Below are 20897 nucleotides of genomic sequence, written 5' to 3'. Positions count from 1 at the left end.
ATTTATCAAGTTCCAGACTTACATTGGGTGCCATGCCTGGTATAGAGATGGGCAGTGCTCTCCCCATTTTCATTAAACATATGAGCACAGAGTGGTGGGGAGATTTAACACTTCCAGTGGGTCAATGGTATGAGAGTAAAATGTTCACTTCCCAAAGGGCTATGTCTTCAGGAGCCAAATAGAAATATTGCTGAAGATGAAATTTCTTGGTGATTTATCATGGAAGGATGATTACTAAAGAGTGCAGAGATATGTCAATTGTATAACTTCATAATAAGAGGAAATAGTTGATAAAGCTGTTTTTTTTTAAAATTTGGACAACAAATATATTCTTAGTAGTAAAATTAAATATGCATCAATTATTGGAAGTCAAATAAATATCCTCCACTTACATATAAATGGAAATTTCATTTGTGTGATATGGAGAGAGACATTAGAAGTTCTAAAGGGTTGTTGTAATACTACACTGAAAATTTAAATCATGTCCCTCCATCAATTTAGATACTGTGCATCACTTAAAGCATTTAGTATAGAGAAATGTACTTTAAAGACAGAGTTAAATCTACATATTGATGTAAACCAGCACATCTCAGGGTAAGAGGCATTTGTTGTGGGTTTGGAGGAATGAGGGGCTTTTAAATGGATATAGTTTCAGTCTGGGAAATTATCCTGGAGATGGATGGTGGTGATGGTTGTAGGACCACATGAACGTAGTTAATGCCACTGAACTATGTACTTGACAATAATATATATATATATATATATATATATATATATAAATTTTGCAAGAAAAATAGGAATAAAAATCAAATGAATATCAAAAGAAATGAAAGTCAGAAATTATGCACACGTTTCCTCTTCAGTAGAGGATGAGTGAAAAACATCTGTGTTTTCTTTTCCTCTTCCTCCATTCATATTGTGAAGTCCTTAGAGTTTGTGATAACATGGATTAGGTTGGCTAATTATGAGCTCTGTGCACAATAATGTGAAGGTAGTTAATGTCATCAAAGCATGCACTGGATATGGTTAAACTGGTAGGTGTGTTGTTTTGTATGTTTTACCTAAATAAAAAATGAACATAGAAAAGTAGATAATTTTTTTAAAAAAATAGACATGAACATTGTATGACCTACAAGTATCTCCTAAGTAAAGGGAGGCTCCAAAATGTCTGTGGATATTCATTTTCACTTCTTCCTTCTCTGTGAATGTTAGGCAGTTCTTAGAGATTGGGAGGCCATGGACCAATTTGGCTAATGATGAGCTCTGTATATTGAGCTTCCAAGGTCAAACAGGAGTCAATAAATAGCTTGAGCCTGCAGCCCTTGGATTTGATGGTTCTGGTTCAGGGAGCTCCATGATTCTTTCTCCTTGTATGACTGCCTGCACCAGGAAGCTCCTGCAGCACACTGTGTCCATGGAAATCCTGAGGACAGAGCCCTGACTTTCCCTGGGCAGCAGAATGGAAGGCTCTTCAGATCAGCACTTTTCGGTCACTACCCACAAGAGAAGCAGCATGGCCCAGTAAGTGGAGAGAGAGCCCCTGGAAGAAGGACAGACCTTGGAACTATGAATCCCTCATTACAATGACAGAAATGACAGTTTGGTAGCAGATGGGAGGACAGTAATATGCCAAGTTTCAGCTGTGGGGACTGTGAAGGATTGCATTTATAGTTATGGTGTGGGGATCAGAAATCTTATTCAAAACCTGCTTTGCACCCACACTGGTTCTACTTCCCATAGAAATCTCACCCACTATTCTAGAAAACCAGCCCTTCTATACTTTACCCCACAATACTCCAAAATGACTGTGGTAGTGATAAATGAAAACAGATGGCACCAGCCAGGGTGGGCACTGAGATTGTGCTCTTGTGGCATGTTTCATTACAGGGCATCCTTTCACTTGTCCACTTTACAGTTATTTTTTACAGAAAATGAAAGATTGTATTACATTTATATAAAATGTATTCATTTGTTAGGTAGAAAGGAATGAATCTGTGAAATGGGCTGCTTGATTACAGACATGGGCTTCAAAACTGGGAGAATCCTGGCAGGGTGTCCCCTTGGCAATCCCATCAGTCATTCATTTCACTTCCTGTCACTCTAGGAGGAGACCTCTTGCTCACTGTCCTCTTCCTTTTGGGAGTTTCTGGTGGATCTCAGGGAAGAGCAGTGGCCGGCATCCATTATATAAAGAATAGCTAGGCTCCCATGAAATGATTACAGCAGGTGCAGGAACACAGTACTTCAGCACAGATTGCTCTCTTGCCCCCTCTTACAGAGTTTCCAAATAGCTGACCACATTCTCCTTCAGGGTTGTTTGTCATTTTAAAATCATCCCTCCTTACTCTTGTGACATAGGTAAGTTGTGTCCTGAGACAAAGCATTGTCATCTGATAGAATTTTAGTTGATGTAACTATGTTGAGTATTGATTGAACAGAAAATAGGTGCTTTTTATAAAATTAATTCATGAGGAATGTATAAAAAAGGGAAAAATGAAATTTAGACATCATTATTTATAATGACAAATTGTAGTTATTCTTATTTATAATGATACTTTCATACCATTCAACTAACTTATCCTTTGACCTGAAGTTGTCATTTTTCAGTTTCATGATGGGGCATTTTATTTTTGTCCCTCTACAAGTATATGTTGTGTATCTGGAGGAAAAAAGACTCAATTCTGATTACTCAGGGCTATGCTTTGCCTGGTACAGAGGAGGCATCAAAAATCTGTTAGCCATTGAATTGTCCAATCCTTCATTCACAAAATATCTAAAGTTATTTTTTTTTACACTTATGGGGCTCTCCTGTCTGTACTTTTATACTTTTCAGGAAGGTCTCATAAAAGTAGAGAAAATTTAAAATAACATCTTGCTGTATCCATGTAATGGACATATGGATTCTTTCTTTTCATGGAATATGATCTACCTCATCCAAATTTTAAAATGATTATGGCAGAAATTTTCATGAGTAGGAAACTGGGAAAAGAGAGTGAAGCTGAAGGGTTAGGGTTGCTTTGCTATTTGGAGTGAGACACATTTCAGTTTCACAACCTTTCAAGTTGGCATTTCACAGTTGCATTCATCAATGATGTCAACTCTTCTATAATGGTGGGATTCTTAATTTATTAATAGAAACACAAGGACCAAGTGTTTTTTGAATTCCAGGCATCCGTTAGGTTCCACACCTGTCGCAGAAAAGGGTGTTGTTCTCCCTATTTCCATTTAAGCAGTATGAGTACAGAGAAGGGGAGAGATTTACACACATTCTGCAGACAGCAGCAGGACAATGGTAAGAGACTAAGAGTGTTGATTTCCTGACTTCCATCCCAGGGTACCATCTTCTACTGGAGAAAACAGAAAATGTTATTCCTATACAGGATAAAATTTCATTGGGAGATATCAAGGAGATAATATTACTATACAGACTGCAGGGCCATTTTGATGGTATATTTTAATACTAAGAAGATGCAAGTTTAATAACCTATTTTCTTATTGGAACATAAATGTAGGTGATTCATAGTAATAATATGGAACTTGCATGATTGTGGAAGTCAAACAATAACCCTATCAACATACTGTAGAGAAATTTTCACTTGTGTGAAATGGAGAGAGGCCCAAGAATTTTGAAAGAATTCTCATAATAATAGATATAAAATTAAATGATGTCCATCCTTCAGTACATCAGATGAAGACATTCAAGAAGATGTATGTACTTCACATAGGCTTACAACCACTTGTTGGTGTAAAGTAGCACATCTTGGAAACACTAGGCATTTTGTCACAAACTACATAGATGACCTTTAGGTGAGTTCCAAAGATTCTTAGGAAAATTTATAAAGGATACATAAATCAACAATGACATGGACCACTGAAAGGAAATTATGCTCACCAAATTCATGAGAGTAGCTGTGTCTGGGGCACAGGTATGCAGGAGAATTGAATCCTGCAGAGACACCAAGAACAAAAATACCATAGGCAGGAATTAAGGTTTCTATGAAATGTTAGTTCTGATGCCAAGATCATCAGATATTTATATTTTAATATACGTGGTGAATATTATTGACAATAAGAATAGTTAACATTCATGGATCCTATTTTAAGTGCCAAGAAGTATTCTAAGTATTTTTGATATAAGAAAATACCAGCAATATCTTCAACTGCAGATGCTGATAAACCTGAGATCAAATTATTGGAATATACATAGGTGAATATATTAATTACCAATACTAAGAATCACTAGTTACTTTATTTAGGATATTATTTTTAAAAACTCTCTTACAACAACCATAGGAGGTAGGTAATTATTACCCCAATTTTGCAGATGATGATTCAGCCTGTTGTGATTTCTTTCCTCCTGTTCTCTTATCTTTTGCATTTTCCCATTTAAATCTTAGATCTGACAATGTAATGAACCCAAGTTTTCTTCATGTAGCTGAAGGAAGGGGATTGCAATTCATGCATCAGGAGAGATTGATGTGAAAGTCTGTTAAGTAGAATTAAGAAGGTGGGGACGCAATTGTGAGCTTTGGATCTTTCCTTGGTTCCTACTCTATGCATGTGAAAGATTACAATCAGAAAAATAATGAAGCAACACTAGCAAGCTGGATGGAGTAAAGAATCAAGAAAAAGAAAAAGGGCAGAGGGCTACTTTATATACCTTTATTATTTTTTTTTACTGATACTGTTTGAAATTTTTACAGACAAACCTGTACAAAGTTAAACTTTATTTTTTTAAATTGTAGAAGGACACAATATCTATCTATCTTTCTTTCTTTCTTCTTTATTTTTATGTGATGCTGAGGATCGAACCCAGTGCCTCACAAGTGTGAGGCAATGGCTCTACCATTAAGCTATAGCCCCAGCCCTGAAGTTAAACTCTTTGAAGACATTTATTATCAATTACTTTTTAAAAAAAATAATTGAGAGGTGATTTGTGTTCTAATGTCAAATTTGTTGTCAGTGACACCATTAATGATATACATTCAATCAAGTTGATTTATCAAAATTTAAGCCCAGCAAATACAAGGGTATTTGTTTTATATAACATGATTTTTAAAGGACAAAGTTAAATCCATGAAGGACAGAAGTGAGACAGTCAAAGAATAATGAAACTCATAAAAGATAAGGAGCCCACAATGTTTTCTGATTGTGAACCACTGACCTCAGTTTATTTATCAGATAATACAGTTCTTGCACAGTATTTTAAATCTTGTAAGTCAAAGGATTTTGTATTAAGGACTTCAGACAAAATGAGGCATACTATACTGTTTGTATTTTCTTTTTGGGGGAAAGTACCAGTAATTGAACTTAGGGACACTCAATTACTGAGCCACATCCTATTTTTTTTTGAGACAGTCTCTCTGAATTGCTTAGGATCTCACTAAATTGCTGAGGCTGGCTTTGAACTCACAATTCTCCTGCCTCAGCCTCCTGAGCTGCTGGGATTACAGGCATGCACCATCACACTCAGTTTGCACTGCTTCTTAATATCCTTTTTGAGAATAATTTTTTATGATAAAGAGGCTATTTACTATTTTTTTCTTAAGGGAGTTGGCTATATTTTATTGAGATCCTAGAATGTTCTCTTTAGTGCTTCTCATTTTCTAACAAGGTCAGTTGAATATTTTGAAAGTTGGTGTGGATTGAAATAGGTAAATAACACAGAAAGCAATAATTAAAAAGCCTACAAATATTGTATTTTTCACAACCAAGAAGTAGTGCTGATGGTCTGTGGACCTCAAATGTGACGACTTTAGATATGAATACTTGAATTTGAAGTATATAGAATGTAGGTGCCCATTTATGTATTTCATTTCTCCTATCCTTTCCATCCTTTCTTATTTTTCAAAAGGTGTCCTAGCAATATAGAGCCACAAAATCTAACACGTGTCTCGGAATTCCAACTCCTGAGCCTCTCAGAGGACCCAGACCTGCAGCCCATCCTCTTTGGACTGTTCCTTTCCATGTACCTGGTCACCATCCTGGGGAACCTGCTCATCATCCTGGCCATCAGCTCTGATTCCCACCTCCACACCCCCATGTACTTCTTCCTCTCCAACCTGTCCTTGGCTGACATTGGTTTCATCTCCACCACAGTTCAAAAGATGCTTGTGAACCTCCTAACTCACAACAGAACCATCTCCTATGTGGGTTGCCTGACACAGATGTCTGTTTTTATCATTTTTGGATGCATGGATGATCTGCTTCTGACTGTGATGGCCTATGACCGCTTTGTGGCCATCTGCCACCCTTTGAACTACTCAGTTATTATGAACTCTCACCTCTGTGGCTTCCTAGTTTTGCTATCTCTTTTAATTAGCCTTTTTGACTCCCAGCTGCAAAACTTGAGTGTCTTAAACTTTTCCTACTTCAAGGATGTAGAAATTTCCAATTTCTTCTGTGACCCTTCTCAACTCCTTAATCTTACCTGTCCTGAAACTTCCTCTAGTACCATGGTCAAATGCTTTGTTTTTGCCATATTTGGTTTTATTCCCATCTCAGGGATCTTTTTCTCTTATTATAAAATTATTTTCTCTATTCTGAGGATCTCATCCTCCAGTGGGAAGTACAAAGCCTTCTCCACCTGTGGGTCTCACCTGACTGTTGTCTGTGTATTTTATGGAACTTCCCTTGGAGTGTACCTTGGCTCAGCAGTATCATATTCTCCCAGAAAGGGTGCAGTGGCCTCAGTGATGTACACAGTGGTCACACCCATCCTGAACCCCTTCATCTACAGCTTATGGAATAAGGACTTAAAATGCTCCCTGAGGAGGCTGTGCAGTAGCTTGGTGTGATCACAGGATCTGTGGCATCTAACTGTAGTGTATGTTGAAAAATGCAGCAAAATTAAACACATAGTCTGATCAATCTTGTTTCCTTAGTAACCTAATTTGTGTAGTTTAATGCCTTTTTATTTTTCATCTTGTTTCAGGGTGGCATAATGGTATCTGAGCATTGGGGAGGGAGATATGGGAGTGGTTAAAAGGGATACAAATATTCAGCTTGGGAACATGAAAAATTTCTGGAGATGGATGATGGTGATAATTGCAGAACAATGTGGAAGTAATTAATACCACTGAACTGTCAACTTGACAACTGTGAAAATGTAATTTTTTGAACTTTAAGCTGTATAGTAATAACAATGGAAATAGAAAGTAAATGATCCTTCAAAGAAATGAATAGAGTGAATAATATAGATGAGTTTCCTCTTCTGTAGAGGAAAAGCTGAGAAAATTTGTGCACATTCATTTCTTCCTCTTGCTCCTGCTCTTGGTAAATCCCTATATACTGGGATTTTATGGACTGAACAGGTTCTGCCTATTGAACCTCCAAGGTCATGATTGTCAATAAATAGTCTGTTCCTCCAATCCTTCAGTTTGAGGTCTCAGGTCCAGGGGACTCCAACAGACAGACATGCATTTCAGGTACCACATGTGAGAATAATAATATGCCACATTTCATTTATGAGGACTATGGGTATGTATGTATGTGGTGGCAGACATATCTCCAAGTTTGGTTCCCCACCATACTGGGTGTACTCCCCATACACTATCACCCAGGATAGCAGGAAATATGCCCCTTTAGACTATTTTCTAAGCACTCCAAAAAGGTCACGAAGGTGTTGATGGTGATGAAGATGAGGGTAATACCCATAATATTGCCAGTCCTTATTGAGAGACTCCCGAGGTCCAGGCTCTGAGCTACATGTTCTTTGTAGGTTGTTTGAATTCATCTGTAAGGTCTTCTACAAGATATAAGTGCCACCATATTTTATTTTAGGGAACACAAATAGCCCATTTTTATGTAACTTGTGTTAGGTGTGTAGGTTGATTGAGCTTAACCCATGTTTGAATTGAGCTGAGAAGAGACACAGGATATCTGGCTGGACAGTCCTGCCAGGCTGTCTCCTTTGCCACCCAAACATCCATTTCACTTTCCTGTCACTCCAGGATGGGACCTGTTAGTCACTGTGTACTTCCTTTGGGGGTTTCTGTCAGATTGTAGGGCAGAGTCTTCTACAACTCTGGGTCTCACCTCTCAGTTGTTTGCTTATTTTATAAAACAAGTATTGGGGAGTGCCTTGAATCAGCTGTATTAAACTCCCCTAGAACAACAGCTGTATTCTCTTTGGTGTACACTGTTGTCATCCCTATGCTGAACCGCCTCACTGTAGACTGAGGAATAGGAACATTAAGAGTGTATTACAGAGGCTGCAGAACACGGTAATCTAGTTTCATTGTCAATTCCTTCATTTGTTTAGTTCGGGTTGGAAAAACCAATCATCTAGACCTGGAAAGCCTACCTTTTTGTTCACATTACTTTTGTAGCTTCATAACTTGGCTTCCACTCCATGTTTCATATCTCAAAATTTCTCCCTTTGCTTTGTCTTTAATGGACTTGTGTGAGTATTTGAAATCCTTTTCATTGTAAACATCATGACTAAATCAGTGTATCCAGGTATCCTCTGTAATTTCTGAGCAATAAATATATATATTTAAAAGTTATATCCCCTTTCAAAGTTCATTCATGTTTTCTTTAAAAATTGCTTTGCTTCTCACATACCTATATAGGCAAATGATACCCAGAGGCTACATTGCTAATCAAAGCTGGTTTTGTTGGAATCACCTGGTGAGTCTATAGAAAGATCTGGTATAGAGGAGAGGGAGGTGTGCCCATCTGCCAGGTGTTCTGTGGGGAAATTGGACTGAGAGGCTACTGGCTTGATGGGTAGGGGGGCCATACTGGAAAGCAGAGGGACATCTCCACCATCTTGGGGGTGCTTAGAGACCAATTGAAAATGGAATTGGCCTGGCCCTTTTGGGTCTGTCACCTACTTACTTCTACCAACCGAAGCCACCTGCCATATTTTGAGCTTCCCCATGTGTTCCTGTGGAAAGGAACTAGAGAGGCCTCTTTCCATCATTCTGAAAGGAACCAAATCCTCCTTGTGACCAGGTAAGTTGGCTCAAAACCAGATCTTCTCCAGTTGAGCCATGAGATGGCTGCAACCCTGGCTGGCCCTTTGGTTAGATACTTGTTGTGGAATATTTGAAAGGAGTAGAAAATTAACAATGACTGTGTAAAGATCAGGACTTTATAATATACCAACACATATCACTTTGAAAAAATCTAGAATTAGTTGTTATCTATACTGTCATAAAACATAAAGGGAGGGAGCAGGGGTTTAGCAAGGGCAGTGAAATGTGATGAACATCATTATCCAAAGTACATATATGAAGACTCGAATTAGGTGTCAACATACTTTATATATAAACAGAGATATAAAAAAATTTGTGGTATATATGTGTAATAAGAATTGTAATGCAAAAAAAGACAAAGTACATGTATAAAGGCATGAATTGGTGTGAACATACTCTATTTACAAAGATATGAAAAATTGTGCTCTATATGTGTAATAAGAATTGTAATGTATTCTGCTGTCCTGTATTTAAAAAAATAAAATCAATAAAACTAAAAAAACCCCATAAATCAAAATGCCCCAAATCCCAAACCACAGTAGTTTGAAGAATAAAATAGGAATCTCTTTAGAGACAAAAAAAAATCTGAATTGCACAAACAAAATTGCCTCAGCTTCTTTTCACAAATAAGATAATTTTTCTTTATTTACATAGTTCATTCAAAACATTTGCAGAAGAAAAAGACACAAATTGATTTTTTTCAAATAATAGTAAAACATCAAAGAAAGGATTTTACTACAAAATAGTGATAAATGTATGATATGTTTACCCTTATTTGGACATTACATGATATATATATGTGTGTGTGTATCAAAACATCATATTTTAACCCATAAATATGTAAATTTTGTGTTTGAATTAAAAAAAGAAAGTGGAATTTTATATTACCATCTCTGAAACTTTGTAATGAAAATGCAGAGTACAATCAAGCTTCCTGATGAGAAGAGAAAACCCTGACTATTAAAAGATCATTTGCTTTTGTCTTCTACTTCTATGAATGCAAATAAATTATATTCCTCCTTTAAAAGATATGGATTGATCCAGGTATAGTGGTGCATATGAGTAATTCCAGCTACTCAGGAGGCTAGGCAGGAGGCTAGCAAATTTGAGGCCAGTCTAGTGAGGCCCTGTCTCAAAAAAAAAATAGGGTTTGGAGATGTATCTCAGTGGTAGACACTTTTCTAACATGTTCAAGGTCCTGGGTTCAGTCCACAGCAACACACACACAATATAGATTGGCTGAATGGATAAAAAAGAAACATATAAACCGGCTGGATGGACAACCCTCTTCCAAAACCAAAGAATCTCATCTTACTGGTAAAGACACAAGAGATTGAGCTGGGTATGTTGGCACACACCTGTAATTCCAGGGACCTGGGAGGCTGAGGCAGGAGGATTACAGTTTCAAAGCCAGCCTCATCAACTTAGTGAGGCTCTAAGCAACTTAGGGAGACCCTGTCTTAAGATAAAAAGAGCTGGGTATGTGGCTCAGTGGTTAAGTGCTTCTAGGTTCATCCATCGAAAAGACACAAGAGATTGAAAAGGAAGGGAAAAGAAAAGCTATCCCACAGCTGTAGAAGCTGATGGTACACAGGACTAATTATACTCATGTCAGATAAAAGAGTCATTAAGCCAAAAACTGTAAGAAGAGACAAAGAAGGTCATTCTATTATGATGGAAGAATCAACTCAGCAAATGATCAATGATTCATAAATAAAAAGACAGCCAACACAGCACCACCCAAATATAAAAAGCAAATATTATATATATATATATATATATATATATAGAGAGAGAGAGAGAGAGAGAGAGAGAGAGATGTACTCCAATACAGTAATAATATATCTTAGCTTATGAGGAACTTCAATAGCACACTTTCATCAATGAATAGATCATTCAGGCAAAAAACCAGCACAGAAACTTGTAGATTAAAACATGGCATAGAACCAGGGCACTTGCAGATATTTATAGAACCCTTTGTCCAAGAGCTACAGAATTCACATTCTTCTCCATGGCCCAGGAGACACTCTTCAGAATAGATGATATCTTAGGCCACAAAATAAGAGCCAGAACATTTAAAAAAATAAAATAGAAATCATATTTATTCTCTGGAAAAGATTGATGTCTATCAATAAGAGCAATGATACACACACATAAAAATGCATACAACGAAAATGTTCTTACAAAAAGTAGGGTAGCAAAAGTCACAGGGTGGGATTGACCCAGGTTACAGGTTACTGTGGACCCCAACCTCAGGATCTTCCTTTCAGAAACTGAATGAAATAAAATACCTCAAATAAATATTTTTGGGATTAAATAAAGTTCTATATGTGAAATGATGAGTCCTGAACTGGTAAGCACTTGGATTTTCATTCCATTTCTCCAGGGAATACAACAAGCAAATCAAGGTGAAGAACATTAATCATAAAGTAATAGTTTTTAAAATATATTTTTACTTGTTAATGGAACTTACTCTCTTTCTTTCTTTCTCTTTCTTTCTTTCTTTCTTTCTTTCTTTCTTTTGCTGAGAATTGAACCCAGGGCCTCACACATGCCAAGCAAGTGCGTTATCACTGAGCCACAACCCTAGCCCCTCAAGCAATTTTTTTAGAACACCATCTCAGCACACAATATATATGTTTTAAATCATGCTGAAAATCACAGGCCGTTGTGTAAGAAAACATTCCAAACTTGAAATTTTAAGAACCACATATGGGATAGAAAAGTTATAAGGAAATACAGACGCAGTTTAGGAGGAGAAAAAAAAAGGTGTAGAAGAAAAGTCATAGGTGCTTTGAGAATATAAGTAACCGAGCATGCCATTTAGGGGAGAAAAAGAGCTAGGATATCACATTAGCCTTAAGGGTACACACCATCCATCAAGGACAAGAGGCTGCTCTGCTGAAGATTCTCCCCAATTTCCTTTCATATCCTTGTTCTTCAGGCTATGGATGAAGGGGTCCATCATGGGGGTGACCACAGTATACATCACTATCACAATTGTGCTTTCCAGTGGAGAATGGGTCCCAGCAGAACTGAGGTAAACCCCAAGGCCTGTTCCAATCTACTGGTAAACAAAGAAACCAAATACATTTTCCTAATACAGTACAGAATGGTTGTTTTTAAACCACAGTCAACAGGTGTTTTTACGTTTAAACACTAGAGTGTATTTGTGTTAAATTCGTGAACGTGCCAACACAATTCCCTCCAACTTAAAGCATTTGATATTTTTCTGAACACTTAGAGGGATTGACATATGAAAAGAGGAATTGGACTGATTATATAAGACATCAGAAAAAATGACATTATTGGTAGATGATATTGTGGACCCTAATGTGAAATGACAAGTATAATAATATGCACTAAAAAGAGATCACAGTAAGTCAAATCTGTCAATAAAAAAATAGGAAACATAAGGAAAATTTCAATCAATTTTGAACAAAGTGGACAATACTTTCTGCATAATAGGTCCTCAGTGAGAAACTATGTGCTCATGTGTCATATGTCACAGAGCATATACTTTATAGGAAAGCATGGTGACAAGTTTGGGACTCACTAGGGTATAACTTTCATTGGAAAGAGGGTCTATAATCCAAAGAGTAAGAAAAGGAAACAGAATAGCTGGAAGGGACAACAGAAGCTAAAATTCTTCCAAAGTACAGGGATTCACCCCATAGACAGCATAAACAGGAGACTTCCCCAGTATCATTGTGCTAGAGGCAAAGCCCAGTACCTAGGTTCTCTCCTGTTCTCCTTCTGACTCATCAGCCTCAGTGGGACACAATGATTCTCTCCAATGACCATCACTGAGGCTTTCTCTTCTTCATGATCTGTCCCCAGGAAGCCCACAGAGGTTTGAAGCGAGGCTGAGATCACAGAATTACACTTGAGGGGCAACTGGGCACGTTTATAGTTTCTGAAATCTCAAAGTTTAAATTCTCAGAGCTCCTCATTAATCATTGCATTGTCTTCCCATCCTCCAAAAAATTCAGCTTCCTTGTGGTACCTTTGTAAACCAAGAAGGCAGAGTGCCAATTTTTCAGCCAATTTGTGTCTATGGAGGTAACATAAGGTAAAATGAATTTATTTCCTTTGAAGAGAAACTGTTTTAACTTTGGTTTGATTTTAGAGTCACCAGGTTTTCTTTAAGAAAGGTTAATTTTCTATAAGGAACCAATCCCAGGAACAGTCTGTCTGTGCTCTATCTCCTCAGAAGGATATTTAGGGACTTAAAGGATCATTTGGTGTTTATAATGTTATGAATGGAAAAAAAATGTTTTTTTCTGTTAATATTCTTCTCAATTTTTAAATTTTTCAAATTGTCAGATAAAATTGTATGTGTCTAACACGTATGGCATAATGGTTAGAAGTATTTTATATTTTGAAATGGTGGAATCTAGAAACTTAATATAAGCATTACCTCACACAGTTATTTTCTGTGGGAAGGACACTTCACATTTTCTCAGCAGTTTGTTTCCACCGTAAATATATATCATTTTTATTTCTTATTTAAAAACAAAGAATAATTTTTACTTAGACATTTTGGTATAAGGGTCAGAAAACATCAGCTAGCCATCTATTTTATTTTTAGAGTTAAAATTTTTATTGGTGAATATCAATTATACAAAATGGTGGGTTTTGTGGTGGCATGTTTGTGCATACAGAAAAACATAAGTTGATCACTTTTGTTCCCCCACCCTCTCCCCTCTCCCCTTGACCTCCTTCCTCTACCCTCTCCATTATCTCTTTTAATTTAAAAGAGTCCATTTATTTATTTATGTTATTTTCCTCCTAGCTTTCATGGATTAAAGAAAACATTCAATACTTTTCTCAGACTGACTTATTTTACTCAAAATTCTGGTCTCTATTTCCATCAAATTTTCCTGTAAATGACAATTCAAATTTTCTTTATGGCTAAATAAGATCTCATTGTGTGTGTGTGTGTGTGTGTGCGTATGTGGTGTGTGTGTGTGTATCCCATTTTCTTTATCCATTCATCTATTGACAGATCCTAGATGGCTGATCCCATAACTTGGCTATTGTCAATTGTACTACAATAAACATGAATATGAACGTAACTCTGAAATATGCTGACTTCATTTCCTCTAGATAAATACCAAGGAACTGCATAACTGGATCATATGGTAGATCTATTTTTTAACTTTTTGAGGAATGTCTGTACTAATTTCCAGTTCTACCAACAGTGAGCAAGTACTCCCTTTTCCCCCACATCCTTGCCAGCATAGGTTGTTATTTGTATTTTGGACCCTTGCCGTTCTCAAAACTGTGTGGGTCCTTCATCACCCCACTTTTTTTGGTAATGGGGATTTAATGAAGGGATGCTTAACCACTGAGCCACATCCACAGCCCTTTCTATTTTTATTTTGAGGCAGAGTTTCACTAAGTAGCTCAGGCCTTGCTGAGGCTGACTTTGAACTTGCAAGCCTCTTGCCTCAGCCTTCCGAGAGACTGGGATTACAAGCATGCACCACTGTGCCCAGCTCACCATCCATTTTAGCAAATCCTACAGTAGTTGTTCTGAACTTTCACTGTGGAGAAATAAGATTTACGTGGAGGGCTTATTAGACACAAAGAGCTTCCTGACCCTGGAGTTTCTGATTGCACAGATCGGGGTGGAGGCCAAGAATACGCACTCTAATAAGCTCCCAGGTGATTCTGATCCTGCTCCTCTGGTGACAATGAGTTGAGATCCATTGTTCTCTGTGTCCCTAGAGCTTGAGTCTAGTTAAAGTTGTCCTGCACTGATGACTCATGCTGGTCCCCTAATCCCAGTCCTGTTGGGTGCAGTGCTCTTTCAGATGGCCCCATGGAAGCCCCTGCTGCCCTGGCTCTTCCACAAGGGTTTTCCCAGAAGACACAGGGAGACCTTCCATTCAGCTTCTCTTGTTAGGTTCAAAGACGCTGTGCCCTGGGACTCTGGAAGCTGACTTAAACTTTTCAGGACCTTACAAAATACTCAGAGTACCTCATTCAATTAACTGTTCTAACAGCTTCCTGGTCTTTACACAGTTCTGCTCCCACAGGGTAGAAAGGGAAGCTTTCTGCAGCTTGCTTCTCTCTAAAGACAGCTGTTGGAGGCACATTTGGTTCTCCAATTGTTTGTCTCCTTTCTCAGGTCTGCTCAACCGCTTGCAGTCAGTAAGCTCCTTCTCCTGGAGACTTAAAGAGAGTTCTTTATCTGTCTCCAAAACCGTCTCCCAGGGCCCATTAGGCTGCTGCTCTGACTGTGCTCTTCCCTTCACAGAGTTTAATTTCACAGACAGGAGTTTCTCCCTGGGGGCTATGTTAGTGCCACAGGGACTCCCCTAGGCTTGCCTCTGAGAATCCTGCTGGACTGACATGAAGTCATCACTCGTGGCTTTGCCACTGCACATTCCAGAGTCAGAAGACTGGAAATGCCCTTCCTCATGGTGGGGGATGGATACTCGTGGTCCCTATAGACCTCAGGGCAAACTACTGTGTCAGAAATGAAGACTTCCTGTGAGTTAGGTGAGGAGAGAGTGAGCACAGGGAAAGGGGATTATCAGGTAGACAGAAACCTCTCAATATATGAAGCACTAACCAAAGGGATGGGATGGAAAGCCCAAGAGGGTATTTGTAAGAGGCCATCACTAACTGAATAATTACACAATAATAATTTAAGTGGTGCTCACCCCAGTGTTGATGTGAATGGAGACTAATGTGGTCTTTGGGGACTTTCTTTGGGAGTCATGTAAATCAGAGAGTATGAGGGGGTCCTGAGAATGAGAACAGCAGGGTAGGATTTAGGCTGGGATACTCCTGCCTTTCCAACACCCGACTCTCCACCAGGAAAATTCTCTTTCTCTGTAAACAATTAATAAATGTTTACTACCACTAGTGGAGACCCATGAAGACCAAATCTGTACATTTGACCTTTAAGAAGTGCTCTGTAAGCACCTCTAATCAAGTGTTCCAGGATCAACCTGATGCTCTAACATCCTCCCTGATATTTCTTTTGCTCTCATAGCTCTACCTTCTAGTTAACATAAGTAGCTTCGTCACCCATGGACTTTGCCCTATGTCTCTGTGTCCTCCATTTGTCTCTGTCTTCAGCACATACTGCTATCCAAAGCTCCAGGCTCCACTGGGATATCAAACCATCATCTCAGTTTGCTTATTGAACCATCCAATGATCAATTTTAACCATTTTTATTGAAATGGTCTCTCACTATGTTGCCCAAGCTGCTTTGAAACTCTAGGCTTCAAGTAATTCTCCTACCTCAGCCTCCTGAGTAGGTGTGCACCATCGTGCCTGGCTATCCACCAATATTTTTTGAGTAAGTTCTATGGCCTTAAGCACAGTCACTCCATTTTATAACCATCAATTTACCAAACTTTTTCATCATCTCAACTAAAACTCTACATGTATTAAAGGTAACCCTTCTTTCATTTTCCCCACCTCTGGTAACTCCTATTCCACTTCTATCTCCATGAATTTGAGTATTCCATGTACTCATTGGAGTAGAATCCTATAATATTCGTCTACTTGGTTATCTTAATTTTGACATTTCAAAACCATTCCAAGAAGAGGTGGTGTTAAAAGCTCAGGAAAAGATTTTTGAGAGGTAATCGCTACAAAATAATTACACATGGTTATTGAATCGAAATGGTGCTTGCTGTTGTGTTGGGTGGGCTCAGAATCCATGGAGAGTTTTGGGCTTTCCTCAAGATCCACAAAGTCAGGGAGCTTTATGGGTCCTATAGATGAGAAGAACAAGTTTATGGGTAGGTTTCAACTTCTTGTCTTTCTAACTCCCATCTTTCTAAGTAGGAACTTTATTATTCTATGTACAATTAATCAATTATTTTCTCCCATCAATGCAGACCAATAAAGACCCAATCAATATATTTGACCTCCAAGGTCATAGCACCTTTGGGGGGTTCTTCAAGGTCCTCGACTTCATTGTTACAAAATTAAACATGATTATTTTGTCTTCCCTAAGATATTGCTTTTTAAATTATGGCCATATCTTGGAAAGTAATACTGTTAATCTGTCGCCCTTGGAATTGTTCTGCCTTGCTGGTTCTCAACTGAGCTTAGTTTATCCCAAATGTTGGTGCCCTACTCTCTTCAATTTCTGTCTCCACCACAGACTTCTCTCCCAAGCTCCAGACTCCAGTGGAATCTCAAACTTACCTCTCCATTTGTCTTATTTTGGTAAAATATGTGTAGCAAATTTATCGTTTTTTAACCATGTTATGGTTTTCATTGGTGCAGAGATTTTGGGGTATGACGCCAAAAGCATTGGTAGCAAGAGCAGAAGTGGATTACATGGAGCTAAAATATTTGTAATCTATGAAGGAAACACTCCAAACAGTGAAGAGAAACCTACAGAATAGAATAAAATATTGGCAAATTGTACATCCAATGAAGGTTAATACACCAAATACTCGAGGAAGTTTAACAACTCAACAGGAAGAAAACAGATCATCTGATTAAAAACTGGGAAAAACTTTGCATAGACATTTCTCATGAGAAGATCTACAGATGCCCACAGGTCCAAAAAGGGTGGCTCAACATCAGCAAATATTAGGGGAATGATCATCAAGACTACCTTGAACTCTCATGTCCCTCCAGTCACAATGGCTGTTAGAAAAATGGATAAAGGGGAGTGTTGGTGCAAGGACATGGAGGAAAGGGAGCCCCCGAAAACTGCTCCTGGGGGTGTGTGTTAGTGCAGCCCTGAGAATGTCAGTGAGGCTGGTATGGAAACCCATATGGAGGCACATTCAAAAAGTAAAAATAGAACTCCACAAGATCCTGCAATCCCAGGACTAGGTGTGTATCCAAAGGAAATGACATCTGCATGTGGAAGACCCCTGCACCCCCTTGTTTACTGACACACTATTCACAGGAGCCAATATTTGTTGACAATCTGAGCACATATCAATGGATCGATAACAAAAATGTGATGCACACACACACACACACACACACGGAATACTATCCAGGAATGAAAAAGGAAATCCTGTCATTTTGCACAACCCAGATGAACCTGGAGGATGTGAGATTAAGTGAAATGAGCCAGGCACAGAAAATCAATAATACAGGATTTCACATGTATGTGGAATCTAAAAATGTTGATCTCACAAAAACAAAGATCAGATTGGTGGTTAAACATCTGGGGTGGTTGAGGGTGGTGTTGGGAAATGTTCATTAAAGGAGAGAAGATTGCAATTAATTAGGTGGAAGTCATCAGAGAAACATAATTACAGTCTGGTGACTGTAGTTAGTGATGATATGTTGTATTTGTGAAAGACTGGATGTAAGTGTTCTCACAACAAAGATGATAATTGGTTAGATCTAGGCATTCTGCTTTGTATATGTGCTTCTGAAACATGTTGTAATACACACAATTTTATTTGACAATTTTTACAAATGAACTTGAAAAATAAGCATAAAACTTTAAAATAAATGACTCCTTTCCTCCATAACACTGTGGACCCCAAGAGATCATGAAATCTGCAAAGAGTCTTCATGGAGACACATCACAGAGAGATGCTCCTAGGACGTGATCCTTGCTGAAATTAATCTTTCCTTAGGGGACACATTATGACTTTTAAATCAAGTCAAAGAAAAAAAGTATTTCTCCTTGAGGAACTAAATTCATCAAGGCCTACCAACATAGACACAAAATGGACTGTGAATTTCCATAATGCTATATGCTTTCTCTCTCAAGGAAGATGGATTACCCGTAGAATGGACAGAATAGCAAACAATTTATTTAATGAGCTCCTCTGAGTATTTGACCCTTGAGATGCAAGGAACTGTAAACATGCCCCTGTGGAACTCACCTGTGTTTCTCTGATCCAGCCTCCATGAAACCCAAGCCGACTTCCTGGGAACAGATTCTGGAGAAGAGAAAGCTTCTGTAGGGGCCATCAGAAAGAGTCAGTGTGTCCTCACGAGGCTGGTGGAGCCAGAAGAAGAAGAGGAAAGAACATGGGTACTGGCCTTTGCCTCTAGAATATGGGTACTGGGAAGGTCCCATGTCTTCAGTCTGTGAAGGGGAATCCCTGTTCTTTGATGAAACTCAGAGCCCACTGAGACCTGCATTTCCCAGCTCCTGTCCTGTCTCCTTCTCTCACCCTTTGGAGTCTGGAGCCTCTCTCCAATAACAGTTACTTCCTGGAGAGTCTCCAGCTTTCCTCCACTGGTTCCTATAAGCGGTAGGCTCCTGTTACATTTCCTACATGCAATTGTTTATTCAATAAGTACACTCCAAAGGTAGGTTACACACGAAATAGTGTTGATTTTGTTTCAAAATTCATTTTTTTAAAATTTTATACCCTGCTTACTTTTAATGAAAACTTGACTTACTGAAAGCTTTTATGAGGTCAACAGTTTTTTTTTTTTTTTTTTTTTTTTAAGGAATCATCTCACTTTAGTGTCCCCAATGGCATGTGTCAATAATGTGATGAAAAATACATTTTTTTCTTCTTAAAAATGTTTTTGGTGCAGAAAAATTCTACATAACAGGAGGACTTGTTGCGACATCTCCACACACGCACAGAACGTAATTTGATCAGTTCCATTTCTGCCTTTTCCGCTCCTCTTCCTCCTTCCTTGTCTGCTTCATTTACCTGACCGTTCTCACTTCTGTTTTCATGAGATCTTTTCCCATTTTTCTCTCTGGCTTCCACACATGAGAGAAAACATATGACCCTTGGGTTTCTGAGTCAGGCTTATTTTGCTTAACACACTGCTCTCCAATACATCCATTCTCCTGTGAAAGATATAATCATTTATGATATTCAACACTCAGTCCAATTGCCTTTCTTATATGACCAGTCCCTTAAAATATTCAGGAAAGTGTCAAATGATGTTGGAGCAGACTTCCTTGGCATTTGCAAGAATTTAACACAAACACTCTAGGGCTTTCAAGTAACATCTCCTTTTGGCTGGTTTGAAAATGATCCTTTTTTATTGGAATTTGTCTTTGTTTTCTTGGTTTATCCACATTTTCTGGTTCTATTAGCAGCAGTAATTACTGTTAAATTTTCTCTAATAGCCTTCTGTATGGTGATTATGGTTATAATTTATCTCCACTCACCTATTTTTGTGAACGGTTATATTTACAAACATCATTATGGAAAACTGACTTTGATTCCCAGAACTGCTATGAATTGTTTATCATGTTGTTTATCATATTGTTTTGTTTTATTTTGTGGTAATGCTGGGGATTGAGCCCGGGGCTTTGAGCATGCTAGCAACATGCTGCCCTCCCATTGAACCACATCCCCAATACTTAAAAAAATAGGAATGCACCCTATTTAATTTTCATACTCTTGTTATTAAATTTATGCTCAGAAATGTGAAGTTTGGGAAAGTCCTTTGTGACAAGGTTGAGAGTTTGGTCTTGTGTTTACTGTGCATCCAACATTTGTATCTGTACAACACCTGCACTGTGGCAGTCATGCAGTCCTTGGGAAGGCAAATGGTGGGAAAAAGCTGTCACAACTTCAGGGCCACAAATGAACATGAAATTACCAGGGTAAAGGTACATTAGACCTAGCACCCCTCCCCACTGCCCCTCACTCCTGCTCTCCATCACAACAGCCTCCAATCCCTCCCACCCAGCCCACCAGCTGATGGGCAGCTGCACACTCTGCTCTCTTGGCCTAGACTGTCTTCTTCTCCTTACTTCCTCTCCAGCCCACACATTCCTATTTGAAAGAAGGTTCTTATAGTCACTTCCCATAAAAAATTGGTTCTTTGTGATGTTTTTGTCTTTAATAAAATATTCTGATGATTGTTTTTTTAATCATAAAAATGTTATCATTTTCAAGACTTACATATGTCTTTAAGATTTTAGATGGTTTGTATAGAACAATCTTGAATCATTGAAATGTAGGTCATCAAATATGTTTTGA

The 20897-nt window shown here is 38.3% G+C and overlaps 1 protein-coding gene across 1 annotated transcript; it reads left to right on the top strand.

Moving 5' to 3' along the window:
- Positions 1-1459: 1459 nt before the first annotated feature.
- Positions 1460-6797, top strand: LOC124092242 (olfactory receptor 7E178-like). Its single transcript, XM_046443714.1, has 2 exons — positions 1460-1521; positions 5855-6797. Exons 1-2 carry the CDS (start codon positions 1460-1462, stop codon positions 6795-6797), a joined length of 1005 nt encoding a protein of 334 aa, XP_046299670.1.
- Positions 6798-20897: the final 14100 nt, after the last annotated feature.

The sequence above is a fragment of the Marmota monax genome, unplaced genomic scaffold, assembly GCF_021218885.2.
Source record: "Marmota monax isolate L192 unplaced genomic scaffold, Marmota_monax_Labrador192_F-V1.1 WCK01_AAM20220418_F8-fsc00102, whole genome shotgun sequence".
Classification (NCBI taxonomy): domain Eukaryota; kingdom Metazoa; phylum Chordata; class Mammalia; order Rodentia; family Sciuridae; genus Marmota; species Marmota monax.
This window is presented reverse-complemented; position numbering and strand designations above follow the sequence as displayed.

Excerpts from the sequence above, each read along its gene's own strand:
- LOC124092242 (XM_046443714.1), top strand. The coding sequence starts at position 1,460 with ATGGAAGGCTCTTCAGATCAGCACTTTTCGGTCACTACCCACAAGAGA. Across the intron at positions 1,522-5,854 it reads AAGAGAAGCAGCATGGCCCA|GTGTCCTAGCAATATAGAGC; the intron begins GTAAGTGGAGAG and ends ATTTTTCAAAAG.